The sequence below is a fragment of the Jaculus jaculus genome, chromosome 1, assembly GCF_020740685.1.
Source record: "Jaculus jaculus isolate mJacJac1 chromosome 1, mJacJac1.mat.Y.cur, whole genome shotgun sequence".
Lineage (NCBI taxonomy): Eukaryota > Metazoa > Chordata > Mammalia > Rodentia > Dipodidae > Jaculus > Jaculus jaculus.
In genome coordinates, this window is record NC_059102.1 from 266,758,494 (window position 1) to 266,786,418 (window position 27,925).

Sequence of the window (27,925 nt, forward strand, 5' to 3'; positions counted from 1 at the left end):
TGAATGTCCAGGATGGCAGTTGAAGGAAGACCCATCTGCCTTGCAGGCCATCCCCACCCCCCACATCATCGAGCAGTCATTACTTACAGTATATAAAGGACCCCACACATTTTCACACATCCTAAGGGGTAATCCTACCCATAGACCAGTAAGCCATTCTTACCATGAATTTTCAAAGTTCCCACCAAGTTCCTCTGCCTTTCCATAGTTAAGCTGGGGTTTCTGGGCCTTTCCTGTGTTTTCTACGTTTTGGGGACTTGGAGACAGGCAGCCAACAACTAGTTGCAAGGAGTCATTGCCTTGCCCTGCTGACATTTGTGGCCATTAGCTTTGTTGATGACTTAATGGCAGGAATGTCATTCATCACTGCAAAGTGGCTGTCACAGATTAAATCCTGGGATGCTTAATTTTAATTAAAACATGAATTTCATCTGCCCCTGTGCTACTTTTCTTAGATTTTGTTCGATCTAAATGTTCCTCTGAAGAAACCACAAGATTGGTCCATGACTTTTATTTTACCATTTCCTTTTCTTTTTTCTATGGTTATTTTCAGGACTATTCTTTACCATGCTTCCTTCTTGCCCAAAGTAAATTTAATGAAGCCAAGTATGAGGGGTTCTTAAGCAAATATGAGACCATGCAGAAAATTCCTGCTTGTTGTTTGCTATGATCCAATTATTTGTTTAAAGGGCAGTCACTTCTTTGTTATTTTTTGAGAAAGAAAGGAAACAAACAGCTGGTGTTTAACGACTTTGTCAGACCCAATTATAAAACATCAACTAGTTACTTTGATTTGTGTACGTCCTTGCCATGGGTACACTTAAAAACAGTATACTCTGCCAGAACTCATTTTGGCTTTGTTTACATTTATCTTTTATACATATAAGACTATTGATGGCACCTCATCAAGGTTATAATCCCTCTATAATCATTAATTTTTAATCTGCAAAAGAGTCTTGGAGGCAGTGCAGCTCATCTATGTTTTCTTGGATGATCAAATGAAAATATACAAGACTCAAGCATTTGGACAAAATCATGCAGGAAAACTCTGCCAAAGGTTAGGAATGTGTCGTCTTGCTGTTTCCAAAAGCAATAGCCTTTTATTTAAGATGCTTCCCTATTTAATTTAATTATTCTTGAACTTCCGCTTAAAGGTTTTGAAGAAAAAAATATATATATATATATTTGTTTCGTGTTTTGTTTTTGAGTCAGGAGCTCACAGGGTAGCCCAGGCTAGACTGGAACTGACTATGTCACCTACACTGGCCACAAATCTGTGGGTGATCCACATGCCTGATCCTTTTAAGTCCTGGGAGTTCAAGTTTAAAGAATATGTTTAAGAGGTAGAGAGCATTAGATTTGTTTACTCTGCTGAATTTATTGATGTGGGCATAAACTAATCTCTTGGATGAAATTTGTGGCATTGTTAAGATACCATTTTCTATATATTTTGCACATGTACATATATGCATGAATGTGTGAATGCATGTTTGTATACGTGTGTGTGTCATGTGTAGTCCAGCTGTCAGCATTGGGTATCTTTCTCTGTCACCTTTATTTTTCTTCAACTTTATGTATTTATTTTTGGGTTTTTTGAGGTAGGGTTTCACTCTAGCTCCAGCTGACCTGGAATTCAGTGTGTAGTCTCAGGGTGGCCTCGAGCTCATGGTGACCCTTCTACCTCTGCCTCCCCAGTGCTGGGATTAAAGGTGTCCACTACCACGCCTGGCCAACTTAATTTTTTTTAGATAAGGTCTTGCACTGAACCCAGACTTCATCAATTTGGCTAGACTAGCTAGCCAAGAAACCTTAAGGATCCTCCTGTCTTTGCTTCCACAGCACTGGGATTCAAGTGCATGGACCATACCTGACTTTTAAAAACCATGTATGTATGTGTAGATAGATAGATAGATAGATAGATAGATAGATAGATAGATAGATAGATATTTGTGATACAGAAAAAGAAGAGAGATTGAGAATGGGCACACCAGGGCCTCTAGACACTGCAAATGAACTCCAGATGCATGCGCCACCTCGTGCATCTGGCTTATATAGGTACTGGGAATCGAACATGGATCCTTTGGTTTTGCAGGCAATTGCCTTCTTCTCTCTAGCCCCAACCCTGGCTTTTATATGTTTGCTGGGTACCCACTCAGGTCTAATGCATGGCAAGTGCATTGCCCACTTTATCCTGCAGCTTTACATTTTGGAGGGATGTGGTGTTGCTGTGTGAGTCTTCCACAGCCTCTACATGGTTACTTAGATTCCAAACTAAAACTAACAACTCTATGAAAAATCAGAGGTTGGGCACTCATGTTTCCTGCTTTACAGATTTACAGATATTAACGACTTCTCAGGGAAGCTTGACTTCAGCTGCCTGTCTCCATCTCAGAGTGACTATTGGGCCATGCTGGCCTACAACCGATCCAAACTCTGCAATGTTCTCTTCTCCAATGAGCTGCACCGTCGCCTCTCCCCACGGGGTGTCACGTCCAATGCAGTGCACCCAGGAAACATGATGTACTCCTCCATTCATCGCAACTGGTGGGTGTATACACTGCTGTTCACCTTGGCGAGGCCATTCACCAAGTCCATGGTAAGTGGAGGACTTCTGGTGCCACAGACACGTTTTGCTTGCTTCACAGAAGGGGCCGGGGGAGATTCAGAGTTGCACACTCATGCTGCCTCCTGCCTGTCACGATGCGGCCAGTTTCATTCCTAACAGCCTGGTGTGATGGAGTGTGGAGAACAGCATATGAATGGTACATTTTGTGTAAGGAAAACATGGATTAAGGGCCACCCAACTGTTAGCAGGTGTTGTTCTTAGGTACTCACCAAGAATCTGTATCAGTTTCTTCCAAATTATTCTTTTAATGTTGAATTTTGTGCATCTCTTTCCTGTGGAAGCCTGTGGCTAGTGTGTGGTTTATTCTTTATGTTTTTGAAACTGTGTCTTTGAATGCATCACACCATGGTGATTAGATGAAAAAGTTCCTGAAGGGAAATATGAAGTTTCCCTGTTTCTGTGGGTTGCTTATCAATGGTGGGGATCTTCTTCCATGAATTTATCCTGTAGGACATAACTTCAATGAAGAAGGTGCATACTACGCAATGTATCTGGTTGATTACTTTTCTAAATCTCTGGCTTTTATGCATGGCTTCCTATTAACGGATGCTAGCTTTCCAGTTATCCAGACAAAACATCTCCATCACAGAAATGACCCACTCTCCAAACACACTCAGCCTTTGGAAGGATCACAAGTCCCAAGGTATTTCACAGGCTGAGTACACACTCTGCCACCTTCGGCTGTGTTTGCTGTCTCATACTGTTGCCACACTCTGTGTGTGACTCTAAGACTACCATAAAAATCTTTTGAGCTTCTAAGAAGATAGAAGTGAGTATATTTTTCTTGTTCTCCTTACCCATGTGCTTCTTGCGCAGAGTAAATGTGGTCTAAAAGTTGAATGTCTAGGATCTGAAGAGTTTATGGTGGGATATTAGGACAGTGTTTCTCCTCTCCATACTGAAGACTGCACTGATATCTAGAAAGTGAATGAGGGAGGTCTGTCCATGTGGGAGCTCAGCATAAGGAGAACTCCCCTTAGCTTTTCTCTCTGTCTTTCTTTGTCTCTTGCATAGCACTAGGGCCTACCAGTGCTCCTTTGACCATGATCATGCCTCATGCTCTCAGTAAGATGGGCCTCCACTGAATGAAGTTCTATGATATGTCTGTGGTTGGGTTGTTTAAATTTGGAGAGGAAAGAAGAGAGAGGAACCCTCATTTCTTGTGAAGTAGGTACCTTCAGAACTAACATATATTAGAACATAGCTTGTTGGCAATGGTCTTGAGTCTTTCCATTAGGAGATAAGCAATGCTTTTCTATGACAGCAGCACATGTTGGTCTTTTCTTCTTCTAGAATGTTTACCATCAGAGGAATGTAATGGGAAAGACTTGAAAAGACTCTGTGAATGTAAGGAATGTGGTAGATGCTGATATAATGAGTTGGTCCTTTATGTGGTAGACACCAGTGGGTGAGGACTTGTCAATAGAAGGTGGGAGAAACTACTACTCTGTGGCCTGGTTCCAGGGGTTAAGGACCTGCACCAAAACAGGAGGGTGGAGAAGGAGGACAGGTGTGGTAAATAAGCGTGGGGTAAATATTGTTGTTTCCTGAAGAGGCTCTCTCATTGTCTCATAGCAAACACAAACTGTGCTTAGCAAATTCAGGTTTGGTTGTTGTCTTGTTGGGATTAACAGGAGGAATTCTGAAAACACTAGGACGTTAAGTTGTGTGGGCATCCATGACATGAGTATCCAGGGGAGGGGTGGGTGGCATCAGGGGGTAAGCCAAGTGGAAAATCATAGTGTAGATTTGGAAACTGAGGCAGGCATTTGGCCACATGAACAGGGAAGGTCAACAAGTTAGGGGGGATTTTCTGGTCACGGGAAGAAGCACCCTTGCTTAGCAGCACATGGCCTCTGTGGCTGAGCGTTTCGCCTGCCACCCAGTACAGAAGCTCCGCTGCCTGTCTCGGGTACCTGGGAGCACAGACAAGCTTCAGTGAGCACATCAAGACCAGGCTCGGAACAGAGAAAAGGGTCACATGGGAACATCCATGGAGAACAGGTACAACAGAGTGGCCAGCAAAGCCATGACTGAAATGGGGACAATGAGTAGATAACCCTGGACAAACCATAGAAAAGTATGTTGACATCGCAGAACCCTATAGTTTGGCTACATGGTATTGGGAAATAGCACGTGCACACGTAGGAAGAGCACCACAGGTAAACAGTGGCTCTGTGCCTGAGATGGGGCTGGGCATGTCCTCCTATGGGCGACAAGAGGAGGAAGTGGTCAGCAGATCAGTCATCTCTCTTGTAACACTCCTAGCGGTTAAGACACAAGTCTTTCCCTGACCACTGGTCACTTTAGGCTTCTAAGTCTGCCTTTCACAACCCAAAAGGTGATTCCTATTGTCATGAGGATTGATGAAAATGAGCTGAACATGTATAATCATGGGCACAGGATTTCAGTAATAATCATCATCTGGCTACTCAGTCCTTGACATGGATAATACTACTGAGGGAATAAGTTTTAAATTCAGTCTCATTTCAGTTATTCTAGTTTAAAATACCACATTTGGTTAGTGATGGCCATAAAAACTGGAGAGCACAGGGCTGGAGAGATAGCTCCTGGTTAAGGTACTTGTCTATAAGGTCTAACAACCTAGGTTTGATTCTCCAGAATCCATGTAAATAACGCCAAATGCACAAAGTGGCACAGGAATCTGGAGTTCATTTGCAGCACGTGGAGGCCCTGGCATGCCCATTTCCTCCCTCTCTCTCTTTTTTCAAATAAATAAATAAATAAGAACATGTTTTAAGAGATTGGAGAGCACAATTACACAGAGTGTGTTGTGCACAGCCCTTGTTACATAACTTAGGGGCAGTTGTCACCATAATGGTTGATGTTCTTGTTGTTGTCAATAATACCTTGTTCCTGAAACAACTTCCCCATGATGTAGTTGCTTCTGATGGACGTAACAAGGATGGAGGAGTTAAGAGTAATAATTTTATTTTGTATCACTTGCTTATGACTATGGTAGTGGATATAGGGCTCAAGCCCTATCTGTAAATGTATAAAAAAAAAAACAAGGCTAACTGTCAAGACAGCACAGTTGTCCGCATTGGAAAGAATGTAGTTTGGTGGCCTCCAAACTACACATCTGGTCTTCAAAGAAGTTACAGTGGCTTGGTCTTTCCATGGCCCTGTCATCATGTGATAGGAAGAAGACACCACCTTTCAAGCACCACAAATGTACTGTTGTTGTTTGGGAAGATGTCTAATTAGGTAGCCCTGGCTGGCCTGAATTCACTGTGCATCCTAGGCAGGACTCACACTCATAGCATCCTCATGCCTCCCTTTTCTGACTGCTGGGATAATACTATACATGTGCAACCAGGCTTGGGGCAAATGTAGATTTGTTTTAGATAGGTGTAAAGGTTGGGAGGGTTATAGAATATGAAGCCACATTCAGATTATCATTAAAATCTTCTCTAATAATGCTGGCACATCTGAATAGCTGGTGGCACTTCTGGCAGTGAGGCTCCATGGAAGTTGAAGAAGCAGGACAGCGCCGTGCACCCACCCAACGCCCTCACAAGCATTTAAGATGCAGAAGAGGGAGCATCAGCCAGGATGGAGAGCTGGGATCCTGCAGTGTCTCCTATAGGATAGGCTGATTGGAAGGATCACCCTCACGCACCATTCTTTGTTTGTGGTGTTACTTCTATCATGATGAGGAATCTGTTTCTTGGGTAATGGATGCACTTTTACCATTTTCACAGATATATAGTTTGAGAGCCAGACCATGGAATTACAATTCCATCTCATCCTACATGCTGCGGAAGCAGCTCACATACATGTTAACACGTCTGGCGAGGTGGCTTGTGCTGGGTTTGTGCTTCCAAGTCCCTTCTCCATTCCTCCTTAGAGAATGCTTTCCTCTTGCTGCTGATATTGCAGGAGTAACCCCTCCATTGCACAAGGTCAGGGGAAGAGGAATGCCACCCTGCCTTGTCCCTAGAAGCTCAGACTTATCTCCTGCACTGTCGCCAGCTCCCTTAAGCATTAAACAGCAGTATTCTAATATCAACGTCCCTTTTTTATTTGCTGTGACTTGCTGTGACTACGGTGATTTTAGTTACAGTAATTAGGTCACCCTTCATGGAGTCAGGCTATTTTAAGTGCCTCTTTAAGGAATATTGTTGCAGATCAGTAATTTTACAATTGGATGTTCTCGTGCAACTTTATTAAATGTAATCTGTCTTTTAAATGTTGCCCTTTTACAGTTATACATTTCTAATTGTTGCTGTAAATGCATTATCACTTTGAAATTAATTAATTTTTGCATTTTGGCCGCCTGCAGTATAATAATCACTAATGAGAAACTCATAGGAATTAATTCTCAGCACAGCGACCCCTACTGGCAAGGCCACACCTCTGCCGCCCTCTTTCTCTCCAGGCACACAGGACAGAACAAGTGTACAGCAGGATCCTGGGGAGGAGAGCCACATAGTCCTCCTCTCTGCAATTTGTAACAAGATAAAAATAATGCATAAAATGGAAATATGCTTATTTAAAATTTTACTTAAACACAGATACATGATTTTTTAAATAGCTGTTCATAAAAGACCTTAAAGGCAACCTAAATTTGCTGAGTTTTCTCATAACTAAGTTATGTCATTCATGCATTGAATGCTGACTTTCCTGTCTCTTTTGGCATCGTAAGCTCTATAAGGTTATATTTACATGCTGTGTTCATGTGCATTGTATGGTAGGATATATATTTGTGCACACATGTTATGACATGAGGTTTTAATTTACAAAACCTGACCTGTGGCGTTCTGTTGTGCCATAACAGATAATTCAGGGTAATTGTGACTGTGCATGTGTGTGTGTGTGTGCACGTGCATGTGTGTGCACACACGTGCTGCCCTGTGTGAGGACTTGGAATTCTCATCGTACTCCTAGCTAAGGTGCCCCTTGGCCATTGAAGCTAGATATCATGATGCCTACAGTATCACCATCTGTGTCTTCATCTGTCCCTCATGACACTTCTGCACAGTCAGAGTTCTCTGTTTGCATTTGAAAAGCACGGGGACCTTACCCAGTTTGTTCCAGAGAATGCTTTCCAGGCTCTGGAGCCCTCGCCAGCTCCTCCTTGCTCTATTTCCTCTGTCAAATGCACCATAGCACCCTTGCCATGTGTATCTGATTGTGTGTACTTAAGTTTCCTTTTTAAAAATGTTTGAGAGCACCTTCATGAAACTCATAACCCCCACCCCCTTTCTTTTTTCCACATTAGCTTTAAGCTCTGGTAAACAGTATCCTTGCCAGAGGTCCTAAGGCCAAGACAGTCCTCTGAGGACCAGCATGTAAATTGGAAGTTGAGCATGGTCACGTGCCTCTGAGGGTGTTTGGAGCAACCAAATATTTGTGTTGGCAGGTAACAGTCAAAAGAATATCATGTGTGAGGGTAGCAAGAGCTTAGCAGATGTTTTAGGGAACTGAATTTTCAAATCGTTTTACATTGAAAAAAAAAAAAGGCTTGAGTTTATAGAACTTCTGAAACGATTGGTTTCGTTTCCTGTGGCAGTGTAAAGCCAGCCATTGTGCTGAGTTTTAGCAGATGTGTAGCCACCCTACTAATGGATGGGCCTGCAATGCCAGGTCTGTTGCAAAGTTATAAATTATAAGGAGGGAAAGCACAAGATGTCATTCTTCTAACCTTCGGCAGAGCCAAGCTGGGTAATTCTGCCCTTGAATAACCCAAGACAGAGTGATTTATAGTTGTGCAATTTCAAACATAATGAAGGACATAATAGATGTTGATTTGTTCTTTAAATTACTATTTTAGCAAAACATTTCTCCTTCTGATCCTTTTAAGAGACCAGCACCTGCAAAACTATAGGTGCCTTTAGAACCAACCCCATGTTGGGATATTTTTATTGGTAAATCATGCTCAAGACAGGGAGAATAGCAGGGGCGCTTTTTTTTTTTTTTTTTTTCTGTCGAGAGAAGGAAGTATGACTTAAAAAGAGACTCTGCCATATGGGCTGAGTTCTCCTAGGTTCAGGTATGTTAGGTAAGTGGACCTGGCAGGGCCACACATGAGCTCTCCTGCTGTGGCTCCCTTGGTGGCTTAATTTCCCTCCTCCTGTGGAGGCCACCTTCCCACGGCCTCAGACATTCTTTGTACCTTCCAGGATTCGGATCAGCATTGGTTTTATTAGTCATCTCTCAGTTCTGTTCAGAACTTTAAAGTTTACAATATTTGCTTAGTCCCAAGGCCAGTGGATATGGTGGGTTTCAAAAGCACAACGAGTTTGGAATCCTTTTGGAATATTGAGGGCTGTATTTAAAACTTTGCTCCCCTCTTCCCTTCCACTTGTATAATTTTGAAATGATTTGACCTGACTTAGGTCAATTTCCTGTATTAGCTCAGAGGGTTTGAACATATCCTTAGAGGTAGTGGGAATATTAAATATTTTTAAATGTAACTTATTTTAATTTTTGTGTGCATGTATGTACATGCACCCATGTATCACAGTGCATGTGTGGAGGTTAGAAGACAACATTTGTGTTAGTCCTCTCCTTCCACCTTAGATGAGGCAAGGCTTTTCTTGTGGATTGCTGCTGCATGCTGTAGTCTAGCTGGACTGCTCACTTTTGGGGTGTCCTTGGCTCTGCCTTCCATTCCTGTAGGTACATTGGGATTGTAGATATGTGTGCCACTTTGTGTCTGGCTTTACACGGGTGCTGGGGATTGAAACTGGTGGGCAAGCATGTGGAGCAAGCACTTTTAACTGCTGAGCTGTCTTCCCAGCCCCAGAATAGTAAAGGTATATTTAAAATATATATGTGGCCGGGTGTGGTGGAGCATGCCTTTAATCCCAGCACTTGGGAGGCAGAGGTAGGAAGATCGCTGTGAGTTCGAGGCCACCCTGAGACTCCGTAGTGATTTCCAGGTCAGCCTGGGCTAGAGTGAAACCCTACCTTGAAAAAAAAAAAAAAACTAAAATATATATGTGTAAAAACAGAAGGTCTGAGGCAGCCTTTGTGATTTTCTTGGCATTCCTTTCATGCCTATAAAAATGGCTGCAGCAGTACCAGTCATTGCATCCTATACAATACGATCTGAAAGCAAGGCAGGTTGAAGGCACCCTTCCTTGCACGCTCTTCCTCTGTCTCAGAAGGGAAAAATTCTGTCTCACAAGCCTGTGAACCAACTCCTTCTGTGTCCACTGCCCTAGAGTGAGTTATCTATCCCCATCCCAAGGGAAAGGGGTACGCAGAATAGGACAGAGCTGGCATTTAGAGCCCTTGAGATGGGAAGCAAGCTCAGCTGGCAAGATAAAGGAAGAAGCTAATAGCTTAAACTCGTCGGGTGGTTGTGAGAATAAGTGGGAAATAAGCAGAAGGTACCCAGCTTTACTGGTCTCCATTCTCATGACCATTCTTACCCTCAGCCAGGCCAGCCCCTTGTTCTCCTCTCTCTTGAAAGTGGTGTTTGTCTTTTCCCATCACTGTGTCCCTGACCGTAACATAAGCACCAAGTTCATATCTGTAAATGAGTGAGGGAAAAAAAAAATCAGGTGCTTCGTAATAGAGGGTCTCTAATGCATTCTTTGACATCCATCTTTCTGAGGTATGCAAGGGATTGCAGTTCAAATTGTGCAAATAGAGAAGTGGTCAGGTCGGATCTCACTGTGAATACACGAGGGCAAGGGGTCATAACTAAAGGTCCCTGGGCTCATGGCCACCTACTGCAATAAAGGACTGCCCCAGAGGAGTGTGCTTGGAGGGCAGGTTATACTTACCTTATGGACTGCACTGGGAAAGAAAGGATGTAGAATATGCTGAGACATGCTATATGTCAATAAGCATGAAGTAGGTGAGAGTTTCACATCATGAATGCTCAGTGTTATCTACAGAGTCAATACCCCGTGTGTTAGCTACTGTCCTCTTCACCAGAGCAGCTCAAGGGAAGAAAACTTTGCTTTGGCCTGTAATTCAGTTCGGGACATCATGGCAGGGGCAGTGTGGTGGTGGAAGGCTCAGTGTGCACTAGAGGGAGCATGTGACTGTATGAAACGGGAAACAAAGTGCTTGGGCTGGAAGTGGGGATGGGCTATAACCCTCCAAGCCTGCTCCTAGTGACCTCCTGCCCCAAGCTGGACCCCTCCTCCCAAAACAGTGCCACCAGCTAGGGATCAAGTGTTCAGTACATTTTTCATCCAAACCATAGCATTCAATAAGTATTTATTATTACTACCATTATCACAATTTTAGCTCTGCTTAATTGATGTATAATTGATAAAGAAAAATTATGACTTCACTATATGTTATGTAATGTTTTAATATGCATATATACCATGAAAGTTCTTGTCACAATTAAGCTAATTAGCAAATCTGTCACTTTACCTAGTTATTGTGTGTGTGTATATGTGTATGTAGAACATTTTAGGATTTATTCTGTCAGCACTTTCACAGTACATGAATGATGATCATGAACTCTGTTTGCCATGCTATATGGTGATCTCCGGTGCCTAGTCTGTTTCACTGAAGATTTTAGACCCTTTTTCTTTTTGAAAATTTTAATATTTTATTTTTATTTATTTATTATACAGAGAAATACAGAGAGAGAGAGGGAAAGGATGGACATGTCAGGGCCTTCAGCCACTGCAAATGAACTCCATGTGCCACCTGGCTTACACGGGTCCTGGGGAATTGAACCTGGATCTTTTGGCTTTGCAGACAAGCACTTTAATCTCTAAGCCATCGTCTAGCCCTTAGACCCTTTTTCCATTCCACTCTCCTCCTGTGGGTCCAGCTTCTTTTCAGTTATAGATAGAAGTGGAATCTTTCAGTCAGTTTTCTTTCTCTGCTTCACTTGTTGTCAGATTGCTTCTCTTCCAGCTGACTATCAAAAGATTTCTTCTAGATGCCTCTGTTTCTCATGGGGACACTGCGTGCCCTAGAAGGTTCCATTCTCCCCAGGAACCATTGAGCTGAAAAGCCATTTATGTACAAACTTGAATAATCAGGCACCAAGTTGGAGGATGAGATGGGGCTTCTGCAGCCCATTTTCATTTGCGATAGTGTTATTGAACCCAGGATGTCCTCAGACTAACTGTTAGCCAACCATGGCCTACAGCTCCTAATATTCCTGCCTTCTCCTCCCAATTGCTGGGATTATAGTCCAGGGTACATTTTAATCTTTTCCAGGCTGCCCGTTTGGTTTTCCATCAGGAGCACACCTTCTCTTTGAGGAAAGATTGGCCCCTTTCTTGGGAGAAAGAGAAAGAGAGAGAGAGAGAGTTTTGTGAGGCTTGGCGACCTTGGTCCTACAGTTTTTTTTTGTTTTTTTTTTTTTGCCTTGCTTTGTAGTGCCTTAAGTCTGGCTTGGCCTTTGTTCCTGAATGAATACCCAAGAGGGAAAACAACAGTCTGCCTTTAATACATGTGACAAATCACTTAATGAACATTTAACCAAGATTTGAAGTCCCCCCGTTTTATCTCCCATGCTTCTTTTCTTCTGTGGACCCGCTGGCACTTATTTCAGTAATGCGCCGCCTCTTCATCGCTCTCTTTCTAGCTCCTTTATTACTTTTTTTTTTAATCAGTTGTGCCTTCTTTGATCCTCCCCCCTTTCAGTTTCCTTTTCTCCAATTTCATACTTCTTTCCAGTCATTTTTGGCCTTTATGCAGTTTAGATATTGGAGGCCAGTATGATTGAACAAATGCCAGGAGTTTGTGTTGCCCGTGATTTTCTGGAATTTTCCTTCCATGAACACTGATTTCTCTATAACTCATTGGGCACAGTGATTTTTTTTTCCCCTGTGTGGTATAAGATAGTGTTTTGCTAGCAAAAATTAAAGGGAACCAACCAAGTGTTATGACTTGTTTAGAGAATGACTCAGTTTCCCCTCTCCTGTTTTAGTAATATAAAGAAGTATTTTATAAATCAGTGGAGAATGGGCTCCTGGTCTCCTGCAATTGGATTTTAGAGTTTGTTCTAATTGAATAGTGGTGTGTCTCTAAGAAGTCACTTACCTTCCCTGGGTATCAGTTAACTTGACAGGAAATAAAAATGGATAGTAATACAGCCTAATATACAGTTTATTATATTAACTTTGAATCACAAAACAAACAGGCCACCACTTCACAAAAGACAGCCAAGAATTGTAGGTAGGACACAGTGATGGGACAAAGGCAGGCCTTCAGTGGAAGACATTGGACTGCAGGGAAAGCTCTTGACTACTGTGCTGTTGATCTCCTTGTTGGAAATGGTGAGCTTATACCTAGGGAGGACTTGGGTAAGAAACCCAGTAGGGACTGGTTTTCTCCTCAGTTCTGGGAATATTTTGGATCCTATGTTCCAAAACAGGAAGGCCCATCTATGCATTGCAGACCTATCCAAGTACACCATGAGGTTTGTGAAGATGGAGAAAATGGTACAGCTCAGTGGGAATACATGTTAATATTAAAGTGTTGATTTTTTTCTCTTGCAGCAATGATTTCAGTCATAGCTCACTTAGGAATATGGCACCCTGTCTACTTCCAGAGTTAGGAAGAAAAGAGAGGCAGTATTAAAGAAGAAGGACCCCTCTGGTTCATTTCATGTGTGGCCATACAGAGCTGGCGTGAGGAATTCTGAGTGCGCATCCTTTACTTCATTTAGCTGACGCTGTTCATTATGTATTGCATGCCGTGGACATGGGTGAGGACCAAATACTGACCAAGGCCCCTGAGGACCATGTGTAGTGCAGACATATGATCAGCATGATGATAAAGCAAGGAATTGCTCAGACTCTGGGAATACTTTTATTTAAGTAATTGTTTGTCCCAAGCAGTTTGAGAACAAAGTAAGCAAGCAGGGCTTGGTAGCTGAGGCTTATAATCCCAGCTATTTTTTGTGGCTGAGGCAGGAGGATCATAAGTTCAAGACTCCCCTGGACTACAAAATCTTTAAGTCAGCATGGGCAACTTAATGAGACCCTGTCTCAAAATAAAGAACTGGAAAGCAGGCTGTGGATATACCTTACTGGTAGAGAACTTGTCTAGTATATGCAACACTTTGGGTTCAATCCCCAGCAATGCAAAGAAACAAAACAGAACAAAATCAGGGAAACTTGCTTTTGTATTTTTATTAGCTATCCTTTGGCTTTTCTTGAAAAAAAATGAGCTGGAATATGCAGTTGGGAGGCTCTATGTGCACTGATAATTGGCCCTATTTTTTGATTGTTTTAGATTCCATAAGAGGCTGAAAACACTGATAACATTGATGTCCTGTTTCTAGTCAAATATTGGAAAGGATCATCCCTAAAGACAAGTAGCCAACTATGTGTTTAATGTGAAACAGTCATCAGTTGTGTGGAGCATGGTTGGCACCCCATGCCTGAGTGGATTTTGTAATCTTTCAGTCACGTTTTCAATCTCAAAGAGAAAGTGTGGCCAGAATATGGGCTTTGGACTGAGGCAGTCCTGGGCTCCAGTGATGCATCTTGCTACTTGTCTGCCCTGTGACCTTGATCCACTTGCTGAAGACTGCTCCCCACCATCCTTGCCTGTATTTGCTATAATGGTAACTACTGCCCACCCTGGTAGTGATTTTTGTGGATTGAAGGCAGGAAGGCAAGGAAAGGAATTACAAGCATTTTTAGCACTGTCCACATAATGATTTCTCTGTTATTGTGATATTAAAATAAGTATTTTAATTGCTCATTATAGCTCTACAAAATTCTTATCGTGATGTATTTTACCACTATTTGGCAATCATTGGCTATAGTACCTGGCTTATATTTAAATCTAGAAGCATTTTACCATGCCCAGTGCTTGTCTTTGCTATCTTGGAAGTGCCTGAGGACAAGATGACTTTCTTACTTGTTTTTCGTACTTCGTACATTGAGTTCCTTGCAGAATGCCAGTTCTTTAGAAATGTTTGAGTTATTTCTTGCTTTATGAACAAAACAGCCAGAGTAATTGGCATTAGAAGCATCTGATCCTGTCAGGTTTGCTGTGTAGTCTTGGGTAGATGGATTTTTCCAAAGTTAGCAGAGGAAACTGGAACCATAGTGTGTACATTTACTCAGATGCCAACAATAACGCTGATATTCTAATACTATGACTATAAATTATGCCATAATCATTTGCTACGAGCTAGTGAATCCACTGAGCAACTTGATTCATCATCACAACAGATACAGAAGTGCGTGAAAATTGTCCTGTTTTACCCATGAGGGAACAAGTTGGAATGTGCTAAGTCACCTGTCTTTGATCATTTAGCTGGTTAGTGGGAGGGATGGGATCCAGTCCAGATTTATCAGATGCAAAACGTATTTGTAATTGCTTCCAGTGTGCGAAGTGGTAGTGCCATGGCTAATTTTGATTGTCCTTTTTTATTATTATTTATTTACTTGAGAGAGAAAGCGAGAATGGGCACACCAGGGCCTTTCACCACTGCAAATGAATTCCAGATGCATGCACCCCCATGTGCATCTGGCTTACGTGTGTTCTGAGGAATCAAACCTGGGTCCTTAGGCTTCACAGGTAAGTGCTTTACGCCACCTCTCCAGCCCTTGATTGTCATTTTGATTAGACTAGAAGGTATATAAAGTGGGATGTGGTGGTGCACACCTTAAGCCCAGCACTAGGGAGGCAGAGGTAGGAGGATCACCATGAGTGAGTCTGAGGTAAGTCTGAGACTTTTGAGTGACTTCCAAGTCAGCCTGGGCTATAGCGAGACCCTGCCTTGAAAAAGAAACCAAAAATGAAAAGTATACAAGGCATGAATGAGACACACCTCGGGGTATGTCTGTGGGGGCGTTTCCTGAAGAGTTCCTCTAAAGACAAAATGCCTGCCCTGGATATGAGGGGCACTATCCTACAGGCTGTGGTCCTGGACGGAAAAGGACAAGAAAAGACAACCAGCTGGGCACTTCCATGCCCCTTTCTCTAATTCCTGCCAGATGTGAGCAAACAGTGTCATGTTGCTACTATGACAGCCAAGAAGGCCACTCCCTGCACCATGCCTTCCTGGCCATGATGCACTGTATTACCAAGCTGTGAGCCACAATTAACCCTTCCTCTCTGAGGTGTCTCCTTGCCAGTACTTGGTCACAGCAGTGACAAAAGTAACTAACCCAGGTGTGTATGCATGTATGTGGTCATCCACTGTTCAAATCTCTATAGTTGTAAGTTAGGAATTAGTAAGCAATGAAAGAAGGAAACGTGCATTTCAGAAAGAAAGAAAATTATGAAAGTTTTTTTTTCACAGCTTGGGACAGAAGCAAGGGCCTCTTGTATGCTAGGCAAATGCTTTACCACTGACTACATCCTCAGCACTGAGGGTTGTGTTTTATGAGTTTATAAAGCTGTCATTGGGGAGTGGGGGGAACAATTTGTTTAAAGCTATTAGCAATGAAAGAAAGCATCAGAAACTACTAGACGTTCTAAGACATGGCCATACTTCTTACCAGAGATCAAGTCAACAGCCTGTGAATATGTACTCAACTTTACTAATTTTTGTGAAGCTGACAGAGACCAAAGTCATTCATAATAGGATCATGGATATCCTTGAAGGGCAGAAATGAAAAACAACTCTAAGAGTTTTCTGCCACCACCTAACAACTTATCCCCACATTTAACAGCTTGTTTATGACTCCACAGTTTCTTGGGTCAGGAACACAGACTTAGTTTTATTGGGCCTTCTGCTTTGGAGTGTCACATGGCTGTAGCAAAGGTTTAACAAGGGACCGTTCCCCTTCCAAGCTCATGTAGTTCTTGGCAGGATGCATATCCCAGTGGCCCACTACATGAAGCCTTTGGTTCTACCCTGGCATTCAGTGCCTTGTCACTCGGGCATGTCATGGGAGCTGATTTTATTAGAGAATGCACACCATGAAGGAACCGGAGTCCCTTACCTAGACAGAAGTATGATCCTCTGAAGGCAGCCACAGGTGTGGCACCCACTACTTCCCCGTATTGTTTGTCTGACTATGTTTCTGGGGGAGAGCATGTCATAGTGGCGTGAGTGCTGGTTGGGGGCGGGCATCACGGGGGGCGTTCTTGCAGGCTGACTGCTGCCCTTAGAGTTGGGTTGGCTTTGCTTTATGGCCTATTGCGGGGGGCTACACAGTGGCAGGTGTACTCCCAGACTTGACAGTACTGCCTTGTCTGAAGCCATGGCTCTCACTGTGGGTTGCTTTGTCTTGTTTTCTTCTCCTGCCCTTCACATTCTTGCTGCTTTCCTTTGCTCTTCTCGTATGCTGGACCAACAGATATGCCCAATGCACCCTTTTCCTGTTCCTTTTCCTTGTATATTCAAGCATTTTTGTTTCATGATGGGAGATGCTGTTTAGTCTCTTAATAAGGAGCCTGACAAGGATAGAGAAAGGTGTAAATGTTAATTATCCTAAAGTAAGTGTCTGTTCTCACGTTGCTTCGGTAAAGAAACCCCTGTGAATTGATGGCCCCAACTTTGTTTTTCTAACGAACCTGCATTGCTGAGACTGGATCTTAGCTTCAAAAATTGGCCAGAAATGGAACTTTTTGAAGACAAAATAAAAGTAGATAAAACTCTTCCATTATTTCCAAGCCTGTGTAGGTTATTATTCTGCTTTTTCCAGCTATGTTTCACCTCTAGGATTTGTTTCTGCTGGGTTTTTTTTTGTAAGGGGGTGGTAAGGTGTGCTTTTTGAACAGGGTGCTAAGTAAAGAGAAAAATATCTTTCATTTTAACCTTTTATTCCTTTTAGACAGTATGGTAAAAGTGGCACTCAGATTTCCCCTGGAAATATCTAGCTTCTGCCCCTGAGCAGAGAGGCTCTGTGCTTCTTCATGTACTGGCCAGGGTAGGATTTGTACCTCTGTAAACATCTCATTCTTGAGTTTCATGTGATGGGCTCTCTTTAATCATTTACATTTTGGAAAAAGAAAGTGAAATATTCTTTAAGAAGCCAAAGTAATCCACAGAATATATGGTGTTTGTTCAGCTGGATATCTTATTTATTTGAAGTACTGAGAGAAATCTCTTCTGACTGCTCAGAAAAGAGAAGAATAAGCAGTGTGAGTGTCCAAGTAATCTGAGCTACAGAGCTCCTTCTTTCAGAGAAAAGTTATAAAAAGTACATCTGCTGGATCCAAAAACAATACTGTACATCTACTGCTGAGACCTGCATAATGTTTTCTTAGTATTCTCACTCTTTAAAAGAAAAAAAAAAGTCCTGTAAACTGGAAACTTTAAAACTTTTTTGATACTCTAATATTCTTAGGCAGGTGAACTCAATGTTTCTTCTTAGAGTTCAGCATCTCTTGTTGCTGTGTGTGTGTGTGTGTGTGTGTGTGTGTGTGTGTGTGTGTGTGTCTGTTATTGGTCTCTTTATTCTCTATAAACATAAAAGACCATGTAATAAAATTAACATGGTTGAAAACTCAACATTAACCTTGAGTAGGTTTCCTATAAGGAAGGTATTAAGATGTTTAAAAGTTAAAAAAAAATACATTTCTCAGAAGAATTAGACTCTGCAATATGCCCAGTAGGGAAAGTAATATAGATTTTTCCATGTTTTTGTTCTTTCATTTTCCAGCATTGGGAAGGGCTTTCTAGCTTTTTTGTGTATGGCAAGTAGAGGTATGTTCTAAGCCCATGGTCCTGAGTCTGAAGGTGTGGTTTCTAAGATGTAATTTTCACCCTCCTGTACTTCAGCTTGGGTGTGCTATATCTTCCAGTGCCACTTTATCTCACTGTTCACGTTAGCCAGCCCAGAGGCTCCATTGAATTCCACCTGGCCCCTTGGTAGAGACCTTTACGATCCAAAACAATGAAATATTATAATTTAAATTCATTTTTGTCAGCTCCAAATGATCACTGCTATTTTTCCATGTCCATTTGTAATATTAAGATCTGGAATGTTATCAATGCAGTAGATGGCATTCCTTGAATGTTCTTACTGAATATAGTAGATATTGTCTCTAGTTCCTAGTAACAGAAACACACAAAAAAGTCTTGCATCCTTTCAGCCAGGACCTGCTGCAAACATCCTGCATGCCTCAACACATTTTCTTTCCCAAGATTACCAAACAGGTAGGAGAAGAATTCTCTTCAGGGGCAGCAAGGTCATGAGTGGCCCTTGAACCTGAATAAATAATCAGGTATGGTACTTTGAATCAGATGTTCAACATAAAGGTCTTATGTGCTTTGAATGCTTGGTCCCTAGCTGATGGCAATTTGGAAGGGAAGCCTTGCTAGAGGAAGGGGGTTGCTGAGATGATGCCCAGCTTCTGCTCAAGCCCTGCCCTGCCATCATGAAGCATCCCCTCAAAAAATAAAAACTTCTCTTCTTAGGATCTGCATCTATCTGGAAAAGATCCTAAGAAGAGAGCTGCCCCAACATACCTCAAAAGGGGCCCAACTGAAACTAACGACAACTGGCGAAATAAGCAAGGGGGATGTTTTCCTATGAACCGGATACCAGCACAAAGGGGAAGGAGATCAGCGCAGAGAAAAATCAACTCCTACCAAATCAGAGAGCCAGAGCCTCAGAGGCCCCCAACACCTCAGCACTGAAGCAGACCAAAAATGAACCCAACATGGCTCAGGGAAATCTTGCGGAAGAGGGGGCGGAAAGAATGTCAGAGTTACATGTTGGGTCATGATTTGCAGAGACATTTATCATACTAATATCTGGGGGCTAACTCCACAATGCACAACCCATTTTCATTAACAAGGAGGGTCTAATGGGAGGGGGTAGATCACAGATGAGCCTAAATAATGGTACCAAACTGCCTGTATTCACTGAAATGAAAACTAATAAATTAAATTAAAATAAATAAATAAATAAATAAATAATAAATAAAAACTTCCCTTCCATCAGCTGCTTTGGGTCAGGTGCTTTGTCCCAGTAACAAGGAAGTACTGCCACACCTCTGCTCTGACTGGGTCCCAGCACTTTACAGCAGGTTTTGAAGTTTCTTTTGTTTTGTGAAATGGAGAAAAGAGCTCCCTTATTTTGTGGTTGCAGGGGAGGGGGTGGTAAGCATAGCTCAAACTTTCACTTTCTTCATGTCCCACCCTTTCAGGCAGCCTTTCCTGATGTCTTGTTGACTTTCAAGGACACAGAGACCAGCTGTTGTCAAGGATACTATCTGCTACATGACCCCAAACATGGAGCAGAGCCTCTGCAGGTGCAGAACAACCTGAATTCCAATGCAACCCTCTGAGGAACAGCCCTAGGCCTCCCATGGGACAATGAAATTAGAGCATGATGTGTTTCTGGAACTCCTAGTCCAACTTTGTCTATTTGCAAGATGATTTCTGCTTGTCGAGATTCTAATACATCTTACTCACCTGCTTTCTGCCAGCTCTTTTTAATAGTTACTTCATATCTCCCTTTGGGAAGTGGGTCAAGTCTGAATTACAAAAAGAGATTTACGCTGAAGTACAGCCACGTCTCCAAGCATCTGCTAACCCTAGATTCAAGGCCACCTTATCTCAGTCTGTATTGTGGGGAATATTTCTGCATTAACCACACTCAATACAAAAGAATATGTAATACTATTTGAAAAAAAAACAAAAACAAAAACTAGATATCCTAATAAAGCCACATTCCTGTCTTCAGAGTTTTAGAATACTTGTTAAAGATGTATTCCATTCATGACTCACATAAAACCAGTTGCCTATGAATTATTTATTTATGTATTTTTGAGACAGGGTCTCACTCTACAGTAGCCCTGGCTGGTTGGGAACTCATCCTGGTCTGGACCAACAACTGATTCTTGTTAAGTGCTCTACCTGCGCCCAGCTGCCCCTCTTTCAGTCAGATACCATTGGCGTGTGTGCCTGTATACGTCATACAATTCTTCAAAGACCTGATCGACACATATTTATTCCTTCTTTTTGTCTTTTTTTCGACTGTTAATTTTTCCCTGTGTTCTTCTCCCCCCCCCCCCCACTTCAAACTTTCACTTCTGACTGGCTCAGTTTTTATTACAAAGGCTTGAGTCATGAACGTAGGTTGGCAGAGATCAATGCCTCCAGGGAGGAAGAGGTAGTAAGTAACAAGTACAACTGAGAAGTTTGCCTAGGCCTGGCAGAAGTTTGCCTGGGTCTTAGAATCTCACATTAAAATTGATGGTATGAGGCTGGGGAGACAGATTAGCAGTTAAGAGCCCTTGCCTGCAAAGCCAGAGGACCTTGGTTCGATTCCCCAGCACTCACGTAAGCCAGATGAACAAAGTGGTACATGTATCTGGAGTTTGTTTGCAGTGGCTTGAAGCCCTGGTGCACCCTTTCTCTCTCTCTCTTTCTCTCTCTCTCTCTCTCTCTGTGTGTGTGTGTGTGTGTGTGTGTGTATGTGTGTGTGCCTCTTTCCCCTTCTCAAATAAATCAATTAAAATATTTAAAAATTAAAAAAAAATATTTAAAAATTGACGGGATGGTGATGGTGATGACAGCAGTGCTGATAAATAATTTTAAAAAATAAGCCCCTTGTTGAGCACCTGCTATCTGCTAGGACCTGGCATTTTAGACTTTAGGCATTTCTGCTCTTGATTCCTTGAGAGGAATATTCTATGGTTTTGTTTTTATTTTAAACAGGGTCATTGCCCTCCAACTTGAAGTTTTTCCCTCAGCCTTCTAAGTGCTGAGATTATAGGTGTATACAACCACACCTGGCTTGGTATTATCAATGACAGATGTGTTGCTGATTGGTCCAAGGCCACAAAACTCCAGGCAGTGGAGTGGAATTCCAGCCCTGCATCCTTCTCACCTGCAGCCTCTTAGCTGTAGTGGTGCATGGGCTCCAGAGATGTCCTTTTTGTGAAAACAAGAAAGTGAGCTATGAAGATGACATATTTAGCATGGAGACCATTCAACTGGTCACAAGAATTGACCACTCAGAAATTCCATGAGTCTGTACAGAAATAGCTTCAAGGACACAGAAGCAAGAGGAGTAATACCTCTGACATTGACAGACTGGTTGTAGGAACAAATCTTTGAAGTGTGAACTAAATGTGGGAGATAAATGCGCAGGTACACATGTGGAGAGATAAATCTCGGGATGAATTTATTGATGTACACATCTATGCATGTGCACATAAACCAACAAATAAAGGAAATATCTGATATTTAAATGTTACTTACTACTTAACTGCTTTCCTGTGTTTGTTTTTAAAGCAATAGCATTAAATGCTCTTGCCTTAGGGATATCTGATGGAGCTAGTAAGGAACAATAGTTTAACAAAATTTAATGTGTTTTTCCTTGAAATAGATATGTTATTTCTTTCTATAAATAATCAGTAGAGATGTGGCTGCAGCATCTCTGAAGCATCTTGATAGATCTTTTCACTGATGACTCTTAACTAATGATGTAATACCCCCGGAAGAGACTCTGTAAAATATCCATGTGCCACTTCCACAATATATGTACAATTATTGTTCCCATCCATTATTTAAATAGCTGTGGCCTTTTAGTGAATACCAACATTACCAAACCATGTTAACATGATTTAAAATATGTAATGAAATTTGCACTTCCATCTGATGACAGAAGTTTAGCATTAGCACCTGTGGTGGTGACGGATCAGCCTGCGAAGAAGAGTCGCTTACATTGTTTGCAAAGGAATGATACATATCCCCGTGGGCTGGCAACAGTTCTGTCAGTGCTTCCCCAGATGATGCTATGGGGGGACATTTTATATGTTGTTGAAATGCCACACAATATGTGCCCATCCTACGATTTTATTCTGCTGTTTGTGTACTTAAGGGATTTGGCATATGTTTACACTTGACTAGTAACATTCTCTTCCAGCTTTTTTTAAAAAAATATTTATTTGAGAGAGTGAGAGAGAAAAGAAAAAGAGAGAGAGAGTCAGGCAGAGAGAATGGGGCCTCCAGGGCCTCTAACCACTGAAAATGAACTCCAGATGTATGCGCCACCTTGTGCATCTGGCTTACTGGAAAATTGAACCTGGGTCCTCAAGCTTCCCAGGCAAGCTACCTTAACCATCAAGCCATCACTCCAGCCCTCTCTTCCAGTCTTGTGTCTGTGTACATGTGCATGTGCCTGCACCCATTTTTGTTTGTTGATTTGCTTTCTTAATGTTATTGTCATTAATAAATATTTCTAGAGGTGGTTCTTGCATTTCCTATAGCAGTGCTTAGAACAAGTTTCTCCAGTAGTAACAAAACTCCCTTGAAAATTGGCAGCAAAGCCTTTTTCATGCAGCTCAGATTGGCTCCTTGAGCTTGTGGTTCTTTCAAAGCAGTGATGAATTACAAGTCTTTGGGTACAGGGCTTTGCTAAGTGCCACTTTGTGACATATGCATATGTCTTAAGCAACCAAAGGTAAATTCTGACCAAGCTAGTGGGTAGAAATATATAAGTATTCTTTCTTGATTTTGGGGGTTTTGTTTGTTTACATTCACTAATTTTTACTCCCAAGTACTAGGCTTTCTTTTGGAAAGTCTTAGTAGCCATTACAACCAGACTCCGCTTACAGTGTGCATGTGTGCATGAGGAACACAGAAGTACACATGAACAGAACCCAAGCTCAGCAGGTTCCACAGGATTTAGTGGTGTACTTGCTCATCCAAGCTGAGGTTCTCGCCTCTTGTTTCTTTATGAGAAGACCCAAGGACCCCAGAGATTAAGGCCCTTCTCTTGCTCTCACCAAACATGACTTCAAGACTCCCTTTCCTGTTTTAGTCTGCCCTCCTGCTTCCTGCTTATCAGTGTTACTTTCATTGGCATAACAATATAAGCTTAAACATTCTTTTATTCTCTTATCCACATTTAAAACATAGGTGGTCATTTTAAACTTGCTGCCTAGGATATGAAAAACAGAAAATAAGTTTAATTGCTTAGCATTAATGCTAAGGAAGGATATTTAGTATTAAAATATATACGTCTGTTTATCCTTAAAAAATTATTATGGTGTTTTCAATAACAAAAGTTTATTGCATCCTGCCCCCCCCCATTGTCCTCCCTTCCCCTAAATCTTCCTTTCTGCTACATGTTTCCTTTTGCTCTCCCTCATTGATCACCTTTTGTTCCCCTCTTGTAGTCTCCTGTGTTGAATCATAGTTCATACTCAGTCTCACATCCCCTTATTTCTTTATACGTGTGTGTGTGCGTGTGCTTGTGTGTGTGTGTGTGTGTGTGTGTAGGAATACAGTTGTAAACTCATACACATACCAGTAACTGCCCATAGGTGGCGCCAGGTCTCATCTGTGTGTGGGGGTTGGAGATGGAATTAGCTTGGCGAAGTCGTTTTGTGGGAGGGGAAAAAGATGGAGGATAGAGTGATTAGTATATTCTTATTGGGCCTAGGGAAGAAAGGAAGAAAAAAAAAAAACTACCTTCATTTTCAATAATTTCCATTCCCCAAGTCACCTTGGCATTTAATTTACTTCACTTACACGACTACTTGAAGTTCTCCCAGGTTAGTTGGTCCTATTAATTATAACCTAGAGGGATTATATTAGTAAGCTAATGGGTTATAGCATCTGAATGGAGGCCAGCCAATGACTTGGGAGGCACTGATCTGCCTGCGCCACCTGTGGTAAAATGAGCCAGTGCTTCTTTTGCCTTCTCAGGTAGCCGCTCTGTGTTGTGAACTTAGAGATTTTCTAGACCAAGGCCATCAAGGCATGTCCACCTTTTGACATTACAATATGACATTGTCGATTTTAAAGTTCACAGTAGAAAACCCTGCAATTGAAATCAAGCTTTAAAAAATTCTTATAATATTTTAAGTAAGTTGATGATTTTGTGTTGGGCCACTCTTGTAGCTATCCTGAGCGACTTAAAGCTGATGGGCTGTGGGTTGGACCCACCTGGAGGAAGCCACAGCTGGGAATGTGCAAAGGGCATTTCAAGTTCACACTGATATAGAGTGATGGGATGCCTTTTTCACCAGTCTCTGAGACCTCTACCTATTTCATGGTTTAATGGATATGGCTTCTATTAAGTATATATTGAGTGAATGCATTTTTCTTGCCTAACTAGATATTTCAGAATGTTGTATGATGAGGTGAACATTGTTTTAAAATCCAGCCAGTGGAAGATCTGTGTCTCTGAGTGGATGACCTCTGATGGTCCATGCCTCTATCAGGAAAAGGAACTTCCTCTGCTTTCTGTTCATTGTCATCCTTCTTTCCAGCCATTGAGGCTATAGATGATACCGACCACTTCACTTGCTCTTGCTCTTCCTCCTGTCTTCTTTATCTCTGCATGTAGGCATCTTCAGGGCATATGGTTTAACAATAGTAACCTGTCAACCATCATTGGCATTTTAGGGAACAAAATTTACTTTCTGCATTTTGCCATTATTAAAGACTGCATTTAAAATTAATAACAGTGACATATTTGTATTTGTATTCAGACTGGAGGGCCACACTTAACATCGGTGGTGAAAAATTGTGAAGCCAGGCTGGAAAGACGACTCAATGAGCAAAATTACTGCTGTGTAAATGAGGCTCTGAGTTCAGATGCTCAGAACATGTGTAGAAAGCTGGGTGCAGTAGTGCATGTCTAACCCCAGTCCCCTAAGACAAGACGGGAGGGGTCCTCAGGAGAGTCTCTGTAGTCTGGTATATGCAGTGGCAAACAAGGGACCTTGCCCTGAAGAAGATAAAGGCAAGGACAGACCCTCAAGGTTGCCCTCTGACCTCGAATGTGCAGTTACATGTGTGCAGCCACAGACACATGCATCCCACATGCACATACATGAAAGAATAAAAAAGTTCAAGGCTTAATTTTAAAATCTCAAGAAATTGTACATAACAGAATCATGAGCAACTGTCTCCCCTAACCCATTCGTTCAGGGCAATGATCTTCTCAACTGATTTTTTAACATCCCAGGACCATCTCTGATGGTTAGTCCTGTATTTGCCTTTCTAATTAACTAACATAAAACCTAGCTGCATATTAATTTGAATTTTTTTAGACATAATTGTTTGGAAGTAATCTTCACTCATTGACCTTAGTTTCAGTGAGTATTTTTTTTTTTTTTTTTTTTTATCTATCCAGGACAAGAAAAGCCACACCTCCAAGAGTGGCTAATACTGACTTTCTTTCATCACATGTGTGGGGTGGTTTGTGACCTTAGCACTTCATAGGTCAATTTTCAGTTCTGAGAGATATTTATTTGCTTAGGTTGTGTACATTTTCTTTGTCCGTTCTTTTTGTTTTTTGAAGTGTGGTCTCACTCTAGCTCAGGCTGGCCTGGAATTTACTCTGCATTCTCAGGGTGGCCTCGAACTCACAGCAATCCTCCCACCTCTGCCTCCCGAGTGCTGGGATTAAAGGTGTGTACCACCATGCCCAGCTCATTTTGTCTGTTTTTGAGATAGGGATTCATTCTAGCCCCAGCTCACCTGGAATTCACTATGCAATCTCAAAGTAGCCTGGAACTTACAGAGATCTTTCTACCTGTGGGATTACAGCCATGTACCACCATGCCTTGCATTGTGCACATATTTTTACTGACATAGGAAACTAGGGAAGTACAAAGCAAAAAAATAAAGATATTTCCTAGGACAGAAAATGCCAACTTATGTCTCTTTATGTAAATCCAAAATGACTTTTTTTCATAAAAGTACTCACTATATACACGGGCCCTCTCTCCTTTCTCTGAATTCATCAAATGTGGTTGTTGCCTTAAGCTTCTCAGCTGGTGACCACTGGCTTGAAAAACTTTAGACTCATGTGATTACCAAGAATTAAACCCAGGGACACCTGAGTATGGGGATATGATAATATTCATAAAGTCAGGCTGTGCGCTTCCTGGGGAGGTAACCCCACAGCAGGCTGTGTTTCTCTAGTGTCTATAAAACCAAAGCCACCCAGCAGTTCAATCTGTGGGTGCTGTGGTATTTTGCTGATAGTTTTAAAATCAGGGCTACTTTATTGTTATTATAGAATATTTTAGTGTACTCTCTTATACATGGAATTAAAATATAGCATTTTCAGCAGGAATTAAACTAAGCCCCATCATTTCCCTGAAAGTCACTTTACTCCTGTGACTTGGGTCCTCTGCTGCCACTCAGCATGTTCATTATGACTTTCTATATTAATTTTATATTTCCTGCTGCACATTTGGACGAGGATGGGGGTATCTGCAACATAGAGGAAGTGGAAATGCACATCACCCAGTTGGTAACTGGAAGAAACAATAATTGCCTAATGCATTCTGAAGCTGGCCTTGGTGGTATTCTTTTGTTTTTAAGGACCTGGTAAAGGATGAAAACAGAGAGCATCGCCATGCTTTCCAGAAGGTTCTGTGTAACCAGCTTGTAAGCGTATGTGATGGCTTACAGTCAGTCTTGCTCATTCTTGTATTAAGGATGGCCTACATATCAGATAGATGGAATACACTCATTCACAGACTTGATGTGGTTTTCCCCTTGAAATCGATCCACAGTGGTAACCATGGTTTAGAAGGTTCTGTCTGTGCTGTCCCCTTGTGGGATCCCTGGAATGTTTTCAGAGAGATGCAGATGCTACAGTATGAAAGACAAGAAGCATTTGCTCAGCTGGCAGGCTATGGGCCAAGAATTTGTTTTTTAATGTATGTTATTTTACTTATTTCCCATAGAAACTTACTGAGTTTTTGAATATTATGCCCATCTTACAGATTATGAGATGGCTTGCCTTGATCACATAGCTACTCTATAGAAGAGCTGAGCATCAAATTCAAATGTAAGTATGCCCTTCACAGCCTCTCTGAGCATAGTTTCCTAATATCTGAGCATAGTTTCCCAATACAAGGCTTCTGCAGGTCCACCCCTGGCTCTAAGACTCAGCATGCAATCTTGCAGCTAGCCTTATCAGTAGTGGGATATCGCAGCTGAGGAAGCTGGCCTGTCCCTCTGGTATCTGGTATCCTCTGTGGTCAGGAATAGAGAGGCACATTGGAAGGATGAGTCCCATGTGCATTTGGGACATGTGACAGGAGAAGGAATTAAAAGATAGGGAGTATTAGTGGACTGCCATTTCTGAGCACTACTGTGGGACAGGTTGAGCTCTGTACACGCCTTTGTTTTCTGTTTGGTGGCAATGTAGTAACCTATCTTCCAGGGTATACTTCTCTCTCCTTTGCTTCCCAAATGCATGCGTTTCCAGGGCACCTATTTCCTCAAATGTGGCTGAGAACAGAACAGACCAACATGAGGCTGGCTGTCCTCTAGCAGTCTGTTCTGTAGAGATTTGGCTGAGTAACTTGAATCTGCAGTGAGTAGGTAAGAAAGCAGGCATGGCCTATGGCAGACATGTCCAGTGACCTACTGTGTCTTTGCTTTTGCAAAACTAAACAGTGGATTTGAGCACTTGTTAAATATGAGATATAATAAATACA

General features: G+C 41.9%; 1 protein-coding gene across 6 annotated transcripts in view; it reads left to right on the forward strand.

Moving 5' to 3' along the window:
• Window positions 1–27,925, forward strand: part of Wwox (WW domain containing oxidoreductase) — a 1,097,314-nt gene that overhangs the window by 327,405 nt on the left and 741,984 nt on the right. For 5 of the 6 annotated variants that reach the window (XM_045140876.1, XM_045140880.1, XM_045140889.1 and 2 more), the window contains exon 8: window positions 2,332–2,596. In XM_045140876.1, coding sequence (XP_044996811.1) covers window positions 2,332–2,596 — 265 coding nt within the window. Of the gene's footprint in view, window positions 1–2,331; window positions 2,597–27,205; window positions 27,254–27,925 lie in introns of those variants that run through there. The other variant, XM_045140896.1, reaches the window with a different exon arrangement.